Here is a 21,563-nt window from a genome sequence, read left to right on the forward strand (position 1 = left end):
GAGCACCCACCCATTTTTCCCTGTGGGTGCTCCACCCCTGGAGCACCCATGAAGTCGGCACCTATGCTTCCCCTTAATATGCTGGATAGCCCCTTTGGTGTTCCTTGATCCTCTTTGTGCTGTACCCATTACCCCTGCAGTCCCAAGGTCTTTTTCTACTGATATTAAACCTGGATGATTTTGCACTAAAATCCTTCTAGAGCCTATGGGGACCAAGCGGCAACTCCCCCACCTAGGGCTTGTTCAGGTCAGGGTGGGCGTTCCATTCTTTAGAGCACTGGCCCAGCCAGCGCTCATGATAGCTGAAGAAGCCCCACTGGGGTTTTCCTGTGGAAGAAAGACACGACAAGCGTGCAGGGTTTCAGTGAAAGACAATACACCCCTGAGTTTATTAACTCAGGAGTCCTGCGATAAGCAGAAACTCGCGTGAATGGGACGGTTTCCCCGCCCTCAAAACAGATCCTTCTGTCTCCTCAGAAGCTCCCTCAGCTGCTCGATCTGCACCATCACGCTGCTCTTGGACGTGCCCCCTGGCGTGGTGTACTGTTCCACGCTATGGGCATAGTCCCACACTTGAGACACGTCGGTTCCAAACAGGGGGCTGGGGAGGCAAAGCGAGAAGGTGCGTCAGTGGAAAGCTCCACCGTGGAGTCTGACCCACAGGCTGAATGGATTTAGCTTTGCAAGTTGGCTATGGCACACTCCAGTAACTGCCTGGGTTATGGAGCCCAATCCCACTCCCACTGAGGTCCATGGCAAAATTCCCAAGGCCTCCTCCTGCCCTGCCTTGCACCTTATGTAGTCAGTTACGCCTGCACACAGTGAGCACAAGCTGGGTGTAACATGCTACCCGATCAGAAGGGCGCTGTTCTACACCTGCTCTGCAGAGGTGCCAGTGACAAGGCAGGAGCAAGGCCGTGGAAAACCAGGCAGGGCCGGGGCTTGCATTTGGGCAACTTAGGCAGTTGCCTAGGGTGCCAGGATTATGGAGGGGGCGGCTTTTTGCAAGGGGGGGCGGCAGGCGGCTCCGATTGACCTGCCGCAGTCATGCCTGCGGAGGGTCCCCTGGTCCCGCGGCTCCGGTGGACCTCCCGCAGGCACCACTGCGGCAGCTCCTCCGGAGCCGCGGACCATGGGACCCTCCACAGGCATGACTGCAGCAGGTCCACCGGAGCCGCGAGACTCGTGCGCGGGGCAGCGAAATGGCCTGGCGCCTAGGGCACAAGAAACCCTGGTGCTGGTCCTGGAACCAGGCCTTAAGTTTTTAGAGTTGGTCACATGTGTTAGCACTGGAACATGTCTAAATCTGCAAGACATTTAAGCCCAGTGCCTCAAAGATATTTAGGTGCCTAATTCCTGTTGAAGGATCTGAGTCCTAGGGCCTGATCCAAATCTTACTACAGTCAGCGGAGAGACTCCCATCAATCGACCCTGCTTCAGGGAATCAGCTGCATAGTCACATACCATCAGTTACAGAAGCTGACCGCAGGCCAGGCCTTTCTGGTGCTGGCATTAACAGCAACAAAAAGTTTGACAAATAAAAATCATTTTCTAGTTGTGCCATGGAAAAATGGAAAGTTACTGCTTTGGCGAGAATTGTTGCACGATCTGTTCCCCTCCCCAGCACAGATCTCCCTGTCCAAGCCTGGCTCCAGCTGAAAGGCAACTCCCCATGGGGTGCCCCCCCTCTTCACACAGGCATGGTTTTAGGGCCCACTGCCCAGATGTCAACTTCAGTAGCATCATGGTAATTTAGCCCAGAAGGGCTTGAGGAACAGTCATGTCCAGGTGAGATGATGATGTAGGAGTTGCACAACAAGGGGACAAGTGTTGAGAACCCTAGAAAATGGCCTTTGAAAGCTCTAAGGAATACAGACCTAATGCTCTTCATGTCCTCCACAGTGAGCTGATTAATGGCGATGCCCTTTGTCTCGGCTAGGTGGACAGCCTTCCCGGACGCAGCATGGGCTTGTCTGAATGGCATCTGCAGTTAGAAGTACATACAAGAAAAAGTGAGCAAGCAACTAAGGTCCAGGACTAAAGAGTGTGTGAACACTTAAACGAATGTGGACCTTGTTTTACAAGGTGATGCAACATTCCCAGTGCTGTCAGAGGCTGGGTTTTCTGGGATACAGGGTGTGCCTGTTATGCAGGGCAACGCTATCTGCAAAAATGTCTGCCAGGCCACAATGCAACAATTACACTGCTGGGGATACAGTCAAAGGGGCTTTCAGTCCTGCTGGCTCAGGGCACAAAGACCACCAGGTGGGGATCCAACAGGACATAAGCAGGTGCCTCACAAAGAAAGGAGAGAGTGACCCCTTCCTCTGAAGTATCCAGCTCTTGGCACAAAATGAAATAGCTTAAGATTGTTCCTACTGTGTATTGATGTCAAGAGGAGAATTGAGCCCAATTGTCTTTGCACTGTGAAGCCAAGACACACTCCAATGAGTCTTTGCAGCTTCAAAACCCTCCATCACGCTTTCCATTCAGATTTCCTCAGTACTTACTCCTTTACGAACCAAGTAGAGGGCCAAGTCTGTAGCCAGCATGTCAGGGCTCAAGGCTTTCTCCATGTTCTCCTTATGGATCTGCGGAAGTGAGGACCATAAGCAGAAACCAAGAGCTACTAACAGGTCACTGAAGAGGCCTCACACAGGAGATTTCATCCAGGAGAGGCCTGGCTTTTGAAAGGTCTCATTGCAAAACCAACCCACCAGAGTAAGACATTTACTTTCTGCCTTTCGTTTTCCTACAGTAGATGATCCAGATACTGCATTTTAAACTGCTGTAGACACAAAGGCTTCAGGTAGGAGACCCCTCCCTCTCTCCTGCTGAACCAGAGACCCTCCCCTCTATACAACCCCCCTGTTCGAGGGGTCTGCACACCTGAATGTCAGTGAGATAAGTTTCAAATTGTAGGCCCAATTCTGATCTCACTTTTTATCATCGAGACTCTTGACTTCGATGGAGTTACTCCTGATTTACACAGCAGTGTGCAAGCGCAGAATCAGACCCAAAACATAGTAATAAAAAGTTAGTCTTACCTGGAGAGTGGAAATGACTCCAGTTGCCACCTGTAGCACAGAACTCAGAGTATCGATAACATCGAACACAGCCTCCTTGTCTTCCTATTTGTTAACAAAAAAACAAAACCCATCCGCCTAGTGCAGTGGACAAAGCAGAGAGCAGCAGCAGCCTGGTGAGTGGACACAGTGTCCGTGCTGACCAAACACATCCGGTCTCTGTGCACGAGTGGCAATAACCACACTTGGAAGAACTGCCAGCCCATGGAGCTTTGGGCATGATGATGGCCTTCTTTCCCCGGGCAGTCTAGTGCCCAGCTGAGGAGGACATTCTAACAGCAGTTCAGCCTAGTCAATGGGAATTCAGAAGGGGGCGATCTGATTACACTGTAGGTTATTTCATTTAAAAACAATCTTAAGCGAACCTTTGTGCTAGTGAAAGAGCCAGACTGCCAGTCCAAGAGAGCGAAGGCCTGTATCGAACACAGAGCAGCAGCGCAAGCTTTCTCCATGCTGCTCTCTGCCACATGCTCTGGAGTGGCCATTGAGACGGGCAGAGGAGTAGCTCAATCCCCACGCCCACTCAGCTCTTGGCTGGAGACACTTACCCTTGGTGCTGTTTGTGATGCAGAAACTTTCCTGGTAGCAACCTCATCAACTCCCTTAACGTAGCTCAGCTAACAGTTGTCAAGAGGATAGAGACCCTTGATCGCAGTCACTCTGGGCCAGATTTGAGTCAGTATATCTGGCAATAAAACTGCTGTGTCCTATTATCAGACCTCCAAGCCATCCAGACCCTGAGCCAGATCCACAACTGGTGTAAACTGGCATAGCTGCATTGAAATCAATACACTGGATTGACACCAGCTGAGGATCTAGCTCTGTAGCCTTAAAATTCTCAGTTGTCTTTTGTTCCATAATCCATCATTAGGATTTGGAGCAACTCAGCTACAAACTGCAGTCTTTAAACCCCCTCATCTCTGAATATGTAACGACCATGTCCCAAGCAGGTCATGTGCAGTGTGTAGGTATGAATGGATTTTGGAGAGTGTGTTCTGTTCTGTCTATGCAAAGAAATGGAATGAGAATTCGGGTTTACCTGCAAGTCCTTGTTGTAGGTGCTTGGGAGTCCCTTGAGAATCATCATCATTCCAGAACACTGCAGAGAAGGGGAAGTTTAAGGTACTTGGATTAAAACAAGAATAGTGAGGAATTTTAAACTGTTTCACTCAGCAGAGCTCCAAAGACAAGGCTGCATCCTCTTGCCAGATTTCTGTACACCAGCCATTGCTCGTTTAAAGCCTGATCTCCGGGGGGCCCACTGAAATCAGTGGGAAGGCTCTCAGGGACTTCCCTGGGAACAGGATCAGCCCGTTATTTGCCAGATTTTTTTTTTAAACCTTAACCAAAGCAAACACCTATTGGCAGACCAGTAAAATAAAAAAATAAAAAGATGGACCATTATCAGAATTCCACTATAGTTAGTAAGATTCTGTAGATGGTTATTAAATGGATAGCAGACATGTGCCTTCTTATGCCTGTTATTCACAGTGGATGGACCTTCCCCCACTGGCAAGACTTGGCCTCTTTGTGTTGTTACTTGTTCTGTCTGGTGGCCACCTTGTGCAACTGCTTCACGTAGTGGTGTGTGTTTTGTAAGGATTTTGTTGCTGGTCATCCATGTTGTCCTGTTAGATCTAACTGCAATCAGTGCCAGGTTGTGGTGTGTATCTGGGATACAGTCCGGGAGGTGTGTGCTATTCCTGATGTCTGTAGCCTTGAGGTACAACCTTTCCTAAGGATTATATTCTACTTTGTCTAATAGCATGCTCAGAGGGGTGGCAGATGGTGGGGATGCACCATTATCTCCAGGTTACAGCTGAGGAAACAGATACATAGGGGAAGTTAGGGCCTAACTGTTAAAGTGGCCTCTGACTTTGGGTGCCTCAAACTCTGGCACATCTTAGAGCTCTGTTTTCACCCTCTGTTCCTACTGACTTGAGCTGGAATTGTGGGTGCTCAGCACCTCCTGTTCCACACGCAAGTCAAGCCAACCTTTTCAGCTGTAGCCTCTAACGGACTTGCCCAGTGGCTCCCCCAGATTCAGGAAGCGAACCAGAGTATGATAGGTGGGATTTAAATTCCTCTCCCAACTATGCTAGCTGGGGATGAAGACAATAGTAATGAGCATCCCAGCGCTCTGACATCTCCTCCCCTTGCAGACTCACCCTTCCAAACACACGTCCAGCCTTGCTGCGGATCAGCTCCAGACTGTCTGGATTTTTCTTCTGAGGCATCAAGCTACTCCCTGTGCTGAAAACAAAACACTGAGCACATGAGACTGGTGAGGTCCCTTTCTGTAGAGAGCGAGATGGGAAAGAGTTCATGGGGGCTCTGTACTCTGCACTGCAGCAGACCAGGGAAGCTACACCTGCCACCACCACGTACAGTCTAACTGCTCGTGGCAGGAAATACCTGGTGCTCTCCAGCATTCATGAAGAACGGGGCTAATTTCTCTTGACACACCCAGTAGGGGCAGGGGTTCCCAAACTGTGGAAAGCAACTGTCTGGAATTTTCCAGAAAACGTCAGGAATATTAAACCCATTGCTCCATTCCCTGTCAGCTCTGGCATGTTAGCAGCAGGTCTGGCATGCGAGAACGGCTCCTTGCCCCACGCGTTAGTCCTTTGCAGCCCCTAGTCTCACACTCTAGGAAATGCTGCATTGGGATGTTACAGGATACTAGGGCAATTCATAGTAAGAGACCCCGGTGAGGTCACTGGGTGGAATCCAGCACACACACAGCCACAGCTGAAGGAACTGTCAGTTCCTTTACCTGGCCTTAGACACACAAGGCACATTCATCCCTGCAAACTCCACTGACTTCAGTGGGGTTACACCAAGGATGAACTGGATCCTTTGTGCACCGGAGCAGTGTGCTATTGCTCTGCAGCCTTCTCTGCTTAGTTAGTTTACACAACAAGTCAGGAATGGAGTCTGTCCCTTTGACACTGCTGTAGCTCCATTTTAATGGAACTAGTCCGGATTTAAGCCAGCACAGCTGAGAGCAGAATCAGAGCCCCTGCATTCTAAAGTGCTGCTTGTGTAGCTGGAGTGGAGTGATTCTGTGTCTGTCTAATGAAGACTTTAAATAAGATGCAAAATATCACAGATCCCCCATACGTGCTGCTTCTCCCCTAACTCAGCCTAGACGTGCCAGATTGTCTCATAGGAAGAGAGCAGGGATGCTTGTAGATAAATTTAACGTGCATTTTGTCTACAACTACCATGCATCCCTGCTCCTGAGCCTGTATCAAATCTGCTCTGGGTTTAGCTCCGTCTCGCCAGAAAGATCTTAGCTGTCTTATTCAACAGCTATGTACATATATTGAAGGGAGCCCAGTCCCCTAAGGGCGTGGTCATTCTCGTACCAGGATATAACAACAAATTGTGGCTTGATAACCCTGTCAGAGTGAGAAATGAGACTAGTAACAGGAAATCTGGAAGGATTGCAAAACAAGTCTGTTTAAGGAAAGGCCCTTTTTACGGGAACTCCCAGCATAGGAGGATTTTTTTTTTTTTTATTATTCTTGGTTTCTCATTTATAGCCTGATTCCACAAGTGTTTACTCAGGCAAAATGCCCAGTATGTACGACAGAAGATTCAGCAGAGTAGGGCTACAGGATCTGGCCTTTACTGGGATCAGAGTCAAAATATTTTTTTAGTAATATGTACACTTATAAAGCTCCTAACGTCCGACACTCTAGTATTAATTTACATGATATTTCTGTGAAGCAGCGAAGTCCCCCTTTACCATGCCCATCTTACAGGCAGGCAAACTGAGGCAAGGAAGCTGAGTGATTTGCCCAGTGGCACTGGCAAGGAAGGAGTAGAATCCACAACCCCTCTCCTAGCAGCAATTCGTTCCAAAATGGAAATAGTCACACAAGTAACCTGGTCTCCCTGCATCTAAAAGAAAAAAAATCAGGTTAATGGGGAATATTTGTCCAGGTGCAGAAGTGAATGATAAGAGACCGCTCAAACACACGCTGTTACTGGGCATCTGACAGGACTTTGCAAGCAGAAGGCTCCACATCTGAGTACAGTTTAATTGTCTCTCTTCATACCTGATTGAGAAGCCAGTCCCAGCTCAACGCCAAGCCTGTCATTAGGATATGGCAAATATATAGTGCCCATCCCTGCCTCCCCAACCCCTCCCCAGCCTATGCTGTGGTGATGGCGGCAGGACACATGCATCTCTGGGGAGCTAAGGATACTAGTGGGTTGAAAAGAGGGTACAGAAAAATGGGTGCTGGTAGCATGCTCCGTTGGGTTGGGAAGATGACATCTGAAGTACAAGTATGTTACTGCCAGCCCACCAAGCAGACTACCTTTTGTGGGAGCTATGCCCCAGGACCATCTTTATTCTCCCTGCCTAGTTGTGAAAGCCCCCCTCTATCATAGCAACCCACTCGGAGAAGTGCTAGACACTCCCTCCTGATCCCAGTGCAGGGTGTGAGCGATGCTGATTTATAGCAACTCGCTCGATTGAGGTTTTTGGGTCTTTTCCTCCACAATCCCCTGTTTATATATATAAAAAAGGTCTGAATACAATTCATATGAGCTGCTTTTATTTGGAATGTGGGAAATGGGTTGGTGTGTGTGCGGGGGGTGGAGGATAGGACTGCGATAAGCTAGAGAGTTACCTGTAGGCATCAGACAGAGTCACAAAGCCAAATTCCTTTGTACTATAAATGATGAGATCTTCAGCCATCTTGCTTAGGTGAATCATTAACAAGGAGGCAAAGAAGAGAAACTCCACTGCAGAGAAGGGTGACAGTCAAAAGCATATGAAGGTCTTATTTTGGCTGCCATTGCTAGTCACAGTTGTAATTTAGCTGCAGGAAAATTCAGGCTATGAACAGCCATAAGCATTTGAGGTAAAATTCAAGTGTGACTTAGGAGCCAAAGACTCACTGAAGTCAATGGGACTCAGGCTCCCAAGTCACTTAGGCACCTTCAAAGCATTTGCCTGAGATCTATTAGATTTGTGGAAGGCCCGTCACTTGGGTTGTTGCACAAAGCCCTGATAGTTTCAAATTAATGGTGACTCCATCTCCTCAGCACATGCCATTGAGAGTTTCTTTACCATGAGGGACTCAATTCCTCTGGAACGGCAATATCCTCACCATAGGTAAATTGGCATAGCACTGCAGTCAAAGGAGCTCTGCAGATTTATGCTAGCTGAGGATCCGGACTCCAGGGTCCTAACTTCAGCGACTTAGGGTCACAAATATAACACCAGATACCCACTCGGCTCTCTAGGAGCTGAGGGGTGAAAACATTATCTGCTATCTGTTCTTATCAGTTTATTGCCAGGTTAAGAGCTCAATCCTCCCACCAGGAAGTGCAGGGTGTGTGTGTGAAAACACCACATCTGAGCTTTCCTCCCCCTTGAAAAGTTTACTGGGAAGAATCTCAGAGAAGCAGGTTACCGGTGAGCATTCAGGGAGGGGGGAGGGAAAGTGATAAAGTTGCACCTACCCACGAAGTCTCGCTCACTAGTTGCATCCATGCTGTTCAAGCTGATGGAAGCAAAATCAAGTTCTGTAATTTTAAAAAACACATACACAGGGTCAAACCACTGGCTATTATTTGAGCTCTGAAGCCCTGCTTCACCAGGCTACCCAAGCATGTACTTAAACTTTAAGCAGGAGCAGTGCCATTGCTACTCGCCCGCTTAACGTTAAGCACACGCTTAAGAGTGGTGAAGAATTAGGGCCTTAATTATTACCCCTAGACTTTCAAGGGAACAGTAGCTGATCAGCTCTGCTATTGTGTTCCTCTTGCAGGCACCAGAGCATCAAATATTTGTAATCTCATCTCACTTCAGAGAGTATTTTTATCACAAGGACTGTGACCCCTAAGCAAAGTACGTTGCAGTTGATGGGAGTCTTCCCATCGATTTCAATGGGATTTGGACCAAGCCTTCTAGTGCCAGTTATTTTCCAAGCAGCAGGGTAAGGGATTGCAACATATCTAGAGGGTGGAGTTGGAACACGTGGTTTAATGGCCACCTGTCACAGATGGCTCCAGAGTGCTCCGTTTCCAACCAGAGTCCGCTTCAGGGACCCACAAAACTCAGGGACGTACTGCCTCATCTTTGATGGACGGTTCTGAATTTAACAAGACCTCTGGGATCTATTGCTGTCAGAGTGCATGGATCAGCATCTTGCTGCCTGTGCTTCATCTTAGGCAGATGCAAAGAGGAGTGTTCCCTGCCAGTGACTGCTGTAGCAAAATGCCCCACTACCAGGGCTTCTCTTAAGAGTGCTAGAGAAAGGGTTGTGGGCAGGGAACTAGCTGCGTGTCCCCTGCTACTGTGGGGAAAGGAGAAAGCATAGCAAGGGGAAGTGAGGTGAAGATCCTCTATAGCGGGGTGGGAAAACTATGGCCTGTGGGCTGTATCCAGCCCACCAGCTGTTTTAATCTGTCCTTGAGCTCCTGCTGGGGAGTAGGGCTTGCCCTGCTCTGGCGCTCCATCTGGGAAGCAGTTTCTACCCACATATCAGAAATGGCCGTAGTGAGGGGCATCTAAACTCCTAAAGCCTGTCCTGTTTTCCTCATAATGTACATTAAATGTATTTGGCTGATGGGAGCATTAATCCCTTACCACCTCATGAAAAGGGTGTAGTACTTACAAAAGTCAGCATTTTGCTTAAGTGATCTAGTCTATGATGCAGCATTCAACCTGTTACCATCCCCAGACTTGTCACTCACTAACTCAGTTCTGTGAATGGAAAGACAATTTACCTTTACGGAGAAACTCTCGATCAATACCCAGTGGGTTGCCAGCTACAGCACCGCTGCAAGGCAGAAAGAAACCTCATGCATGACACCCTGCATTTCTGACACTCACAAACCTGCAGCAGTGTCCACAACACAAACTCCAGTTACAGAAAGCGGTGAAAGGCACCGGTCTTTGATACCTGGCTGCTTTTTCTACTGCACTGCCCCATCGCACACTGTATGTGGGCAGCTGTAGTATATTTTGTTAGCTCCTGGCCAAAGTCAACCAACGTGAATAAGGCATGGTTTCTATTTTGAAGTGTTTAGGGCAGGATCCTGTACCCAACAGAAGAGCCTGCAGATACTGGAGATCTCTTCTGCAAATCCAGACAGCCATGTCTGAAATATCTGCCTCCCAGGGGGCACTGGGCTGAAGGCACAACATTACACATGAGAAGCACTAGCAGTCTGAGTGTTCTCAGTCCACATTAGCCCAGGTAGGCTAACAGTCCATCAATGGATACCACACAGATGGATCCCTCCAATGTAGACAGAGCTGTAGATGATGCAGAGCAATGATTAGGGTAGTCAGAAGGAATGTATCAAAAGTGAGTGTCGTGGGGGGGGGAGTATATTACTTGCATAAGAAAGTTATAAGCTTTGCCATCTGTACCATTTACAACTGAGAGCTCAACAACTTCCTCCATCAGCACATACAGCTCACATTGGGCTCACTGAGTAGAAGGACCTCAGCCCTCACATATGTGTTCTCTCTGTAAGATACAGAAGTGTTACCCCCCTACACAAAAAACAAGCAAAACAACTGAACGCTTTACCTTCCCAATGGCAAAACATTGATCCTTCTCTTCACTTCTCCCAGACGCTCAGAATCCCGGGTGAATGCAACTGCATGACTGTGGGGAAAAAAACAAAAGGAAAAAAGAGGACAGGTAGGAAAGAAGCCTGTTTCACATTTTCCTCTCTAAAGTGGAATGCAGCTGTTGTAAGGAGTGTCAGGTTGTCAACCCTGGAGACCAGAATCTTATTTATCAGCAGATCACAGAGCCCATGATACTGTTGGCATGGAAAGCATGGCGCCCAGACACCATGGTGAGGGGTGCCTTGTCAGTGAAGAGATGGAAAGGGCAGCAGCAGTGCAAGCTTCCCCATGCTTCCCCCTCCAGTGAGCCGCAACACTGGCCTACAGGGACCACCCCTAAGTGGTTGACAGGTGCCCTCTTCTTCACGGCCCCCTCAATCATCTGCTCTCTGCAAAATCTATTCAAAGTAGAGTGTGGGCTCAGAACCCTGGTAAACTACGTGCAGATTAAAATGGAGCTGTTAGGGTTGGTCCTATGGTCTTTTGTGGCAGAGCCTATGAGCTACTCTAAGTTTAGTTCCTGAGCTTGGCTGCCTGGTGTTTGTGCAGGGAGAGCTTTGGATTTTATGCACTCATCCCCTGTGTTTCTTCTCTGAACCCACTCACAACCCAGGAAGAGCATTAAGGAAGGTTAACTCAGTATAGGGCTCCTGGTAGCGTGAAGTTTGGTGTGCTACCCATCCCAACTCGGACATCTTGCAAAACAGCAGCTTCCTAGGTTAGCTTTGGGAGTGACTTCTGCATCACCACGTGTTGATGTGACAAGGCTGCATGCACAGCTGTCAGTGAGCTGGTCCCCAAGGACAAATTGTCACAGCAGATCTTACGAAGTTACCTGAGTAAAAAGTGGCTCCACCGGATTGGCTGAGCTCTTTGCAGATGAGTATAGCCAGGAAAGATCACATCAGTTTCTCTGCAATAAGTAGTAAGAGAGGAGGGAGAAAAGGAAGACCTACAGTTCAAAAGAGTCCAGCAAATCCAACAACCTGCAAATTATGTGCTGGAGGCTCACAAAAAGCCAGGAAGTACCGAGCACAATAACCATCTAATAATAGATGCAGTAGCTCAAACAGAAGCTATGGGCTTGATTCAGAAATAACTAGGTGAGGTCGTTTGACTCGTGTTCCGTAGGGATAATCACAATGGTCCCTTCTGGCCCTAAATCCATGACGGAAGTGTCAGAGCCAGGATTAGAACTCAGGAATTCCCAGTCCAGAGCACAGTCCACTAGGCTTTCAAGATGCTTTTGTACCATTATTGGTTTAGGGTAGTATCAACCCTTTGTTGTACAGTAGTTATTTATCCTCATATTTGTTAGCTATGAAGAGAACTGTGACATTAAAGTATCCTATAATGAAGGCTCATCAGTCTATGATAAATTGTTTGGATCACTGTAGTTTAGTCAGCTGCTACAGTCATTACTGTTTTTAATCGTTACAGTCTGGAAAGGTTGAGCAGTCCCAGCTGCCTCTATTTGATTTTGCTTTATTAAAATTAAATTTTAGCCTCTTCAACATGATTTGTTGCCAGGATACATCTGGGATAAGAGGAAGTCTCCATGCAGCAGGCCAGCCATTCCCTGAGAGAAAAGAAGGGGCCAATCCTATTACTCGGACCATCAGCTGCAGCTGCATGCCCTTTGCCTGACTGAACATGGACACTGTATGAGCTGAATGGAAAGAACACCGCTGACTTCAGTGGAGTGCTGCTGATTTATGCTAGATAAGGATCTGGCCCAGAATTTTTAACATCACAGCACACAAGCAGCTTCCCCAAGAGATTCCGCAGCGTTTCGTTTCATAGCTTGGGCTTGGAAAAATAAGGACTTACGCAGCAGCCCGTTCCACCAGAGTCTTGATAAATTGCAACAGGTGAGCAGACAGGACAGAGCAGGAATTTCGCATATAGAGTCTCAAGTCAGTCACAACCTGCAAGAGATCCCCAGACAGTCAAGATGGAGCATGATGTACATTGTGACCAAACAATATTCACCAGGTCATTTGACTTTTACCAGCTTAGGGAACTGGATAACAAAGTCAACCCCCCCGCCCGCCCCCCACACACACTTTCAATAGTGAAAACAACTTCACAATGCCTTACAGATGCCATTCAAGCAATTCAGGGCTTTCAATATAATTAATTATTAAATGGGAGTTTCACTATATTTGAATTTGCTCTCCGAGGGCCTGATCCAAAGCCAATGGGAGTTTTTGCATTAACTTCAATGGGCTTTGGCCCAGGCCCCATCAGTGGTTCCCTTAATAGAAGATCTATGAACCTGTAACTCCCGCTGATGTTAGGATCAGGTCCTAGCCCCTGCAGAAGACAAACACAGAGGGGAAAATAATCACATAAGCTAATATAAGCACCAAGGGACTCAAAATATAACATCAAGCAGCCCAAAGCTTAGAGGTCTGGTCCATCTAACTGTCAGAAGCTAAAAGCTCACAGACAACCCTAAGCTTTTTTCTGGGAAACCTGTACTCCGTGCTCAGACACACAGGACCAGATCCAGTGCTGAAGTGAAGCCATTCGAAAGACTGCATTAATTTCAATGGGTGCTGGATCAGGCCCATAGAGAGAGAAGTGAAAAACAAAATCATCTAGGGAAACAAAAAGAACTAGATGGTGGGGGATGGAGAATGAGTCTGGGAAAAGTTATGGACTCGAAATTTTAGTCGATCAGATGAAAACACAATATTTGTCCCTGAAGTCAAGAATACGACTTGCCAAATGAAATTACTGCAATAGTCAGCAGCCTGGACTAACATCTGAAGCTCTGAATTGAAAAGGACGAGGAGTCAGTATTGCTGAGTAATGGTGATAAAATGGAATATACTGGGACTATAAAATTAACAGTAACCAAAAAAGTTAGAAAAACTGATAGAGGTCAAAGCAGAAGTGTGAAAATTAACTGCAGGTGTCCGCCTAATCATAGCAATAGCTTTGGTAACTGCAAAGCTCTTCACATTTAATTGCCGGAGTACACATGTGAGCTATAAAGAAAGATCCCCGTGTCTATGGGCTAGACTTGGGATTCTAAAGTCCCTCAGAAATGCAAACATAACCTACAGTGCGGTTACACAAACATAACCCCCTCACTGGGAAAATGCAAGTTTCTCTCAGGGTTACTAGATCGCAGAGTCTTCAGCAGACAGCTAGATGCCTTCCAAAGCAGTGCATATGTGCGCCACTCCCTCTGCTTAGTAGCACTTCTAACCTGCTCAAGTGTGTGTGAGATGATCACCCTTTAGTGGCTGCAGAAAATAGATCAGACTATGACTAATACTACAGCGATCTTGGGTTCACCTTCAGCTCAAGTGGTTGGGACTGAGTCCCGAGTTCTGTCCTAGTTTGGACGATTAAGTTCACGCAGGAATGATGTTCAGTCCAGGTGGAAACCACGAAGCCTGCCATGGAACGGCTGCAACTTGTCTGAAAGAGTCTTGAAGCACCTCAGGTTTCCTCTTTTGCACAGAGCTCCTATTGAGTTCCAAAGGAACGCTGTGCAAGAGTCTGGCTGCACCGTCTTGGCCAAAAGAAATCGAGTTCAATTTGTGTTCGTACCCAACACCATTGCTCAGCAACTGTGCTCATTCTGTCCACCCAGCACTCATAGGCACTAGATGAGGGGCACACCTGCAGTGACTAAGTCCCAAGGGATCATGTTGTGGATGTCAATTAAGAAAAGGGAAAGGAGGTAGAAGGAAATAAAGGACACAAAGCAAGTACTGAATGACACAAGGCAATTCTTGCCATACTTGATCATTCCGGCTTCGTCCGGTGTGCAACTTCCCAGCTACATCCCCAATCAGCTCCTGAGGGCAACAGAAGAATTTCCATCAGTGTTAGCAGTATTGGAACGATAAGGACTGCAGAGACAGCAGACCCCACCTGCGCTTAAAAGTCAAGGCCTGGATTCACAAACGCTGACACAAATGCTTAACTTTATGCAAGCAAATAATACACTGGAGCCATGCAATTCAGGGCAGGGACAGTTCTGTTATGTGCTAGTATAGTGCTTGGTCCACAATGGGGCCCCATATGCAACTGCAATACAAATAATCCCCACGGGGGCCTTTCTGTGCCACCAGACTATACATATTCAGTAGTAACTAATAATATGTTAAGCACATGGTTAACATCCATAAGTAGGATCAGGGCCCAAGGCTGCTTTGGGCCAGGTCTGGCCAAGTCTTCTCCTAGTAATATTTTGGGACAGCCTTCTCTCACTCTGAATACAAAATAAGATTGGGGGAAAAAAATATATGCCACCAAATGTATAAATAAGAGTTTTGTCATTGCAACATATTTTTAATTCTCTCAATAGGGATGTAGCCTAAAAAGGAAACAAATCAAAGTATTTAAGGTGAGAAGACTTATTTTACTACTGCCAGACTGATCAGAGGCATGACCTGGAAGTTATCAGGAAATTAGAGGAACTGGACCTTTAGTCTGCGTTCGTTGGCAGTGTGGATATCCTCATCGCTTTTGCTCACCACAAAGGCTCCCCTGGACCATTCTTCAGAAATCTACATCAGGAAAAGACACCAGTCAGTGGTTAATGACGCTTCTTTACTGCACAAGGGTGTTGGAGGCTTGATTTAGGTAGGTTTGTAAAATGTTTTGCGATCCTTGGATCTAGTAACTGGGGCCTCATCCTGATCTCAAACTGGTGTGATTAAATAACTTGACTGAAATCACTGAACTTACACAATGGTGCACAAGAGATCAAAATCAGGAACTAAAAGGTGCAAAGCCTTATCAAGAGACTCTTGCTGTCAAATTAGAAATACATCTTAAGCCTCATTAAAATTGCATCAGATCAGTGCCACGCCCTCCTTCAGGGTGCAGGAATATGTGTTATTGTACTTTCTGGGGGATACACTCCATGAATCTGTTCCTCCACCTCTAACTACTATCATTTAAGACACAGGAGGTTAAAAATGTACTTGACACAGTGAGTTGAAAAGTCAACCAGCAATACAACGCACCAACATTTTCATACGTAAACACAGTACGGATTTCCCCATTGTTCACAATGCGTAATCAGCAACAATGGATTAACAGAGATGCATTCCCCTGGCTTATCTGCTGAAGTTTCTCTTTACCCCTGTACAATATGGCGAATTAATTCAGACAGCCAGACACAAGAGCATCCTGTGCATCAGCTCAAAGAGACCATTCCCAATTTCTACTGAAACAATTCCTGAGTACTGTTTGTTCCGGGAAGGGGGTTTGCACTGAATGCACCTCAGCAGGGGGTCTCAGCTTCTATAACGGCCTTTAATAACATTTGTAGAAGACTTTCAGAACCCACATTCCTGCCACATTACCTGGGGTCACAGGCTACCAGCCAACATTTATTATATTAAACATAATTCTTTTTCTTCTAGATCTAAGCACACCTTAAACAGATGCTATTGAGGCTGTTGATCTTAAATATGGAACTCTCTCTGCACACAGGCTCCTATCTTTAACACACATATACCACAAGTCATTCACAGATGCGGGGGGAGGGGAAATGCAGGTTGAGTGATTAAGTGAATTTTCCGAAGGCGACAAGAGAGACAATGTTAGACAACATTAGAACTAGAGTTCCTGGCTCCCTGGCCTGTGTTCATGCCATTAGATTGTGTTACTCTTCAGGATTCCAGGGATCTAAACATATCCAAGTAGTCCCAAGACATACACTGCCATTTCCCCAAAAACAGAGTGGTGCAGGCATGCTATAGAAATCAGTAAAACAAAAACCCTCCTCTTTTTGAAGTGAAGAGCAAATAAAGGATAGACTCATGAACATGAGTTGCCTCTTTAGGAAATCATTCACCTTTGTAATACCTCCAGATATTGTGATGCTATAGCTATCCACAGAAACGACAAATCTTTCACAGTCGGAAATGGCAGCGGCTTGGAGTGGGCTTACGGATTTGTTGTGCTTGATTATATGTTTCTGCCTGCAGGAACAGAGACACTAAAATGGGAGATCTCCACCAGGCAACTAAGCACAACATGGGTTAGAGTGCGTACACCTGAACGGGAAGCAGAGATAAGCCAAGGGTCAGGACAGATGCTGGACCCCCAACTTTATAATCAAAGACATGATTCAAGACACCATCCCTGTTCAGGGAAGCATGTAATGTGCCTACTTTTAAATAATGGGACTTAACCATGGTTTTCTTGAACCAGGACTAAGGAAGATTACAATGCAGACTACCTAAAAAGAGGAAGATCAACAGACAATTAGCAACGGCTAAAGCTTCAAGTCAAGAGTGGGTACCTGTGGCAATGCCTGACAACTTTTTATCACACCCTGTGCTCAAGCAAATACATACCTTTTCTAATCCACTCAGAATCTTCTCCAAATCACCCTTGGTTAGAATCCCAGACTTCTCCAAAGCCTTGGCATAAGCCATGCTCCCTCGGATGTCAACTTCCGACAACCGCTGGTCATAAGCCATGGAAGAGTTGAGAGTCTCCATGATGGGATCAGTGGCTCCTACAAATCTTCCTCCCCAAAGTTTATCCCCCTATGCAAAAGGAAGTTTTTTAAAAAATGCAGGTTAAAAGGACATACTAGTAAATCTGAAAGAACCTTCAAAGAAACACTCTTTGGGATGAGTATTAATCCTGAGGGACGGCATCCCTGAATCTACCAGAATAGAAGGAACAAATTGAGATCTGGTGTAAGTGAGTACAACTCTGTCAATTAATTTGGCCTAGTACACTGACTTCCACTGAAGTCAACAGGCCAACTTTGGCGGTAACGTCAAAGGTGCTGTAAGCGAGTTTACGCTGCTGTAACCTGTGCAGAGGGAGGCCAGGACAAAAGGGAGCAAGGGGGCCCTGCTTTGAATGTATACATTGAAACCCTCTGTCCGCAGCTTCTCCCGTTACATCTCTCTCTCCCAGACCCTTATCATGAGTCCGTCTCCCTTATGTACACTTACCAGTTTGTAATCACCTACAAAAAACTTGACTACAGTTTGGCAGCTGCTGTGCTAAGGTCACTGCCTACCACGCTGCCCACTCTTTCCTTGTGTTCCCCCATCCATCTGTCTGTAGCCACCTGTTGTCTCTTGTCTTGTATTTAGATCGTAAATGTCTTGGGAAAGGGGTTATCTTTTTGTTCTGTGTTGACATGTAGCACAGTGAGGTCCTAAGCACTACCACAACGCAAATAATTATACATCATTTCCGAATTGCGGTGAATGGGAACTGCCAATATTCATCTAAGAGCAGAATGTGGCCCATGCTCAGATAATAAGCAATACAGCCTTTGAGTCATCATGAGAGAACAGATCAGAAAAAGGCTGATGTCATATTCAGAATGCCAGGACTCTTGCATGCCGTTCCACAGATGGGCAGTTTGTCTTTGTCATTAGTGTCTAGCTACTGAACCGTTACTGCTGGATCATGGGCCCTAACCAACTGTACTTTGTCCCCAGCACAAGTGTGGCATCTTTATGTCCTCATTTTTCAAAGTGAGTATAAGGGCATGTGACGCACAACCAGCATTGACCTCTCTTTTAAAGCAGTTCAAAGCACTGACATCCTTTTAGAGCAAAATAATTGGCCAGCAAAGGACATAGCAAAGACTAGCACTTTTCCACTGTTTTGAACAAAGAATGCTAAGTTCGTTATAAAGAATAAAAAGCAGAGGAGGGGTTTTAAGTGAGAGGGAGCTGTGGGCAGATACAAGCTACCTCTATTAAAAACACTTCTGGCATTATGAAGTATTTTAAGTTCACATTGTGCCAGAGTCTCTCCTCACTTATACTAGTGTGAAGCAGGAATAACTTCATTTACTGCAGTGGAGTTACACCACGGTAAAAACAGTGTAAGTGGCAGGAGAATCAAGCCTGCTATGTTTTAAGTTTCAAGGACAGGTTTTGGTTTGTTAAATGCAGTTACACTGCATTTACAGAATAAGTCAAATGAGTCAAAATTTACCCTGCTGTAAATCTACTGCACTGATTAATTTGACATTGGAGGGTGGCATTACAATATTCTTTGTGGGCACCTTTCTGAAGCGAACACACTTTAAGCCACTCGAATGCGTAAACCTGCATGTGACCTATTTCACCATGCATTTGTACAACGGCATTGCTTCATTAGCAAACAGAAACATGTTTCCCTTGGTCCCATGTCACTTGTTTACACAGATGGACACATCCCTGAAGTCCTTACACAGGCAAAACTCCCACTGACATCAGATGGGATGTCTGCTTGTGTAAAAAATCCATGTTTTGGCCTAACAGATTCAAAAAGAAAGTTTCCAAAGGAGATATTAGCAGATAGAGGAGCAATTGGGAAGCATTTACAGGAAGAGCCTGTAGCAGAGTTTAAATGGATACTTGTGCCCATCTAATAAATTTTTCACACCCCTTCTACTCTATCTGCAGGCCAGGAATCACAGCCACCTTCTCTGGCAGAGGACTGGATAGGACCCAGTTTCAAGTTAATCAGTGCCACTATTTCATCAGCTAGCGGGGTCATTGTTGAGCAAGTCTTTCCCCAAACAAGGACTGTCTCCACATATCTACCAATCCCTGATGAACAAAGATTGTTCCTGGGGTGTATCTTACAGTCCCTACGGGGGGCAATACACTAAGTGAAGTCCTGGGGAGTTTTGCCCCCAGGACTGTAGAATTAGGTCCTATAGTTGGAGATTTTTAAAAATTTATTGTCAGGGCAGCTTTGTCAATACAGCCATTTTTTAATTCTAAATTTTGTCAGTCAGATTCTGCACAGTCTCAGCTTTGCTACCACCTAGATTTTGGCATCATATTGATTTCCTCTACTGTTTCAAGTGAATGGCATTTTGCCTGTCAAACCTATACAATTACACAGCCTGATCTCTGCAGAACTTTAGAGTAGATATGATTGTTTCCTCATCAACTCTGTACTAAGGACAAGTGAAGGGGGACGAAATCTGGAGATCAACATGAGACCATAGAAGCAGTTGGAGTGGGGAATGGGGAAAGACATGTCTAAGTGTTTTGTTTCAGGTTCTCCACATATTGTTAGGCATAAACAGACAATTGAGGTAACTGAACCTTTACTGCAAGTGATTTAAAAAAAGAAAGTCTAGCTGTGAACATGCAAACACTTTTTCTCATCTTTTAGAGGTCACAGAATTTCATAATATATTTTGTGTGGGCTTCTCCCCTAGTCAAAATTTGCTACCGGTCAGACTATGGAAAGAACAAGGACGGCAAATTTTGACAGGTAAAAGACGCTTATCAGAAAAGTGATAACTACAGCGCACAATAGCAGATAAGGCCAAGAAGACTGTGCTAGCAATTTTTGAAAATGGAAAGCATGAACCGCTATGGGAACTGGTTAGATTTTGTTAACAGGGGCCAGTGCTGAGAATGCAGCATTTGTATAGAGAAGCGTCTTGGGGAAGCAACTCTAGGAGTGGGTGTCCAAAGAGTGATAAACAGGAGAGCAACAGCCACCTAAAAGAATGAGCCTTGGTCATGGGAAGAAACTCTCAAATAAATGGAGGTCTAAAATATTTTTGATTCACAGAAGAATTTACTTTGCCTTTGGAGCAGCTCCTATGATAGAACACTGATAATTAGGGGACAGCTCCTGATGATGCATCAAAGCTCACACTCACCTCAGATGCCATGTCGGATGAGTTTTTCTCCTCTCTCCTACCGACACCTCAGCAACTTGTGCAACCTGCAAGACAAGAAGGCACTGATTCTTCCCCTCAGCCGGGCGGTGCAGTGTGCAGCTTTGGGGTATGCCGCTCCTGCCTGGAAAGAAGTACCTCCGCCTCAGCTTTGCTGCAACCTGTTTACTCTAAACCAGGCTCAAGCAAAGCACATAATGAAAGCTGCACCATCAGTGCCCGCACGCAGCACAGGGGCTGGCTCGGGCCGGGTTACACAAGGCGGAAGGCAATTGCCCTGCCCGGAATAAGGAACAGGGACAGATCTGCTGTGACCCGACGCGCCCCGGTCGCTCCCAGCCCTGCTCACCTGCTTTGCTGCAAAGCACCGGCGCTGCTCGCCTCGCTGGCCCGAGCCCGGCTGCTTTTTCATGCCACCGGGCACCCCGGGGAGGGGCCGAACCAAGCCTGGAAATGCTCCGGAGGGTCCCTCCCACCTCCAATCCCCGCCCCCCTGCCTGGCTGTTTTCTTCTCCGTCCGCCTCCAGGCTGCTCTGGTTAATGCGTCAGCCTCTCTGGAAGGCTAATAATTGGAAGAGGGGGTGAGATCGGTGCTCACAGCTGACCCCGAGTCTATCTCATTTGTAGGGAGACAACTTGGGGGGGGCGCTATGGGGTACAGGGGAGAGACTCCTGCATTATGCATGTTTAGGGTGACCAGATGTCCTGATTTGATAGGGACAATCCTGATCTTTGAGTCTTTTTTTATATAGGCTCCTATTACCCCCACCCCCTGTCCTGATTTTTCACACTTCTTGTCTGGTCACCCTACGTGTGCAGGGGCAAACACCCTGCCAGGGGGTAATTGTAAGGCGTATGATTCCTTCTGGGGAGCAACACAAGGGTTTCTATGAGTGTTCAGTGACAACGTGGGTGAAGTGTCATTTATTGGAACAACATCTCTTAGAGAAAGAAGATTTTGAGCTCACCCAGAAGCAGAGCTCTTTGTGGCTGGGAAGCTTGCCTCACAAGTGATATCTTACTTCACCCACCTTTTCTCTTTACTGTCCTGGAACCACCAGAGCTACAACACCACCACTTATTTCAATGACAGACATCTGAAATCTCAGCTCATTATTTAGTAGGCCTTTAAAATCTTTTGCATTCCAAAAAAAAATGGCACCAGCTGGAGACATAGCCATGCAAAGTGCATTCAATTCTATACCTGTTGTGGGTAGGGATC

General features: G+C 46.5%; 1 protein-coding gene across 2 annotated transcripts; it reads right to left on the reverse strand.

Annotated features, from left to right (window-relative positions):
* Positions 1 to 354: 354 nt before the first annotated feature.
* ASL (argininosuccinate lyase) lies at positions 355 to 20,827 on the reverse strand. 2 transcript variants are annotated; one of them, XM_032774442.2, is made up of 17 exons: positions 20,691 to 20,827; positions 20,324 to 20,388; positions 17,031 to 17,225; positions 15,144 to 15,227; positions 14,457 to 14,513; positions 12,526 to 12,623; positions 11,531 to 11,608; positions 10,652 to 10,729; positions 9,840 to 9,892; positions 8,571 to 8,633; positions 7,733 to 7,847; positions 5,255 to 5,339; positions 4,126 to 4,185; positions 3,048 to 3,131; positions 2,511 to 2,591; positions 1,878 to 1,984; positions 355 to 601 (listed from the first exon to the last, which is right to left on the reverse strand). In XM_032774442.2, exons 2-17 carry the CDS (start codon positions 20,333 to 20,335, stop codon positions 451 to 453), a joined length of 1,401 nt encoding a protein of 466 aa, XP_032630333.1. In that variant the 5' UTR covers positions 20,336 to 20,388; positions 20,691 to 20,827; the 3' UTR covers positions 355 to 450. The 2 variants fall into 2 exon arrangements, with proteins under 2 accessions (XP_032630333.1, XP_074930082.1); XM_075073981.1 differs by lacking the exon at positions 20,691 to 20,827 and adding an exon at positions 20,503 to 20,584 and having other exon boundaries at positions 20,324 to 20,465.
* Positions 20,828 to 21,563: the final 736 nt, after the last annotated feature.

This window comes from Chelonoidis abingdonii, chromosome 20 (genome assembly GCF_003597395.2).
Source record: "Chelonoidis abingdonii isolate Lonesome George chromosome 20, CheloAbing_2.0, whole genome shotgun sequence".
NCBI classification, from domain to species: domain Eukaryota; kingdom Metazoa; phylum Chordata; order Testudines; family Testudinidae; genus Chelonoidis; species Chelonoidis abingdonii.

Coding starts and splice junctions, on each gene's coding strand:
- ASL (XM_032774442.2), bottom strand. Junction 12,624..14,456: donor GACGAAGCCGGAATGATCAA/GTATGGCAAGAA, acceptor GATCTCTTGCAG/GTTGTGACTGACTTGAGACT. Junction 5,340..7,732: donor ACTCTGTCTGATGCCTACAG/GTAACTCTCTAG, acceptor TTTTGTTTTCAG/CACAGGGAGTAGCTTGATGC.